The sequence below is a fragment of the Penaeus monodon genome, chromosome 15, assembly GCF_015228065.2.
Source record: "Penaeus monodon isolate SGIC_2016 chromosome 15, NSTDA_Pmon_1, whole genome shotgun sequence".
Lineage (NCBI taxonomy): Eukaryota > Metazoa > Arthropoda > Malacostraca > Decapoda > Penaeidae > Penaeus > Penaeus monodon.
In genome coordinates, this window is record NC_051400.1 from 685,232 (window position 1) to 685,951 (window position 720).

Sequence of the window (720 nt, forward strand, 5' to 3'; positions counted from 1 at the left end):
TTTATGGTGCTTGTGGTCAGCCTCCTTGCGGGTGAGTCTTTTGAAGGGGAATATAGAAAAAAATGTGAAGGAATAAGAAATAGGTTTTTTTTTTTGTGTGTGGTGTTTCTGCTAATCCTAGGAAAAGTTTGGAAAGTTTAAAAAAAATAAGGTCTTTTTGGGGGTATTTAACACATGGTCAGGTTTATATGTGTGTGAGTCATGAGTCGCGCGTGGAATACTTATTAAAGAAAAGTAAAAGTTACTTGTAAAAGGGAGAGGAGAAGGTCACCTAGAAGGGAAAAAAAGGGGGTAAGGTACATGTACATACCTTTGTTTGTAGCCTTTTTTGTAGCTCTAATTTTTATAAGATGGACGTAAATCTAATGATTTTGAGATGTTAATGAAATGCATGTCTTGGAGATCAGCATTTTCTGATAGGAATGTCAGATTTTTTTTTGCGTATTGTATCAGAATTTGTGGGAAGAACATTCTGTCCTTTAAAACCGAACACGACAAAACAAACGCAAACCTAGCACTACTATGGATGATGTAACGCAACCTGAAAAATAGCCCGACACAACCTAGCCCAGCCTAACACAGTGCAGTCCGACCAAATTCACCCTAATGTAACCTAACACAAAACCAACCGAAATCCCAGGCCAGATCGATTTAACAACATGATGGAATTTGCTAAAGTATTTACCCAGTATTAAGTCATTAAAATTTATTATACTTGGG

General features: G+C 36.8%; 1 protein-coding gene across 1 annotated transcript in view; it reads left to right on the top strand.

Annotated features, from left to right (window-relative positions):
- Positions 1–720, top strand: part of LOC119581611 (27 kDa glycoprotein-like) — a gene marked incomplete in the record, with an annotated part of 6,714 nt that overhangs the window by 210 nt on the left and 5,784 nt on the right. The window contains 1 exon segment of the mRNA XM_037929725.1: positions 1–31. Coding sequence (XP_037785653.1) covers positions 1–31 — 31 coding nt within the window.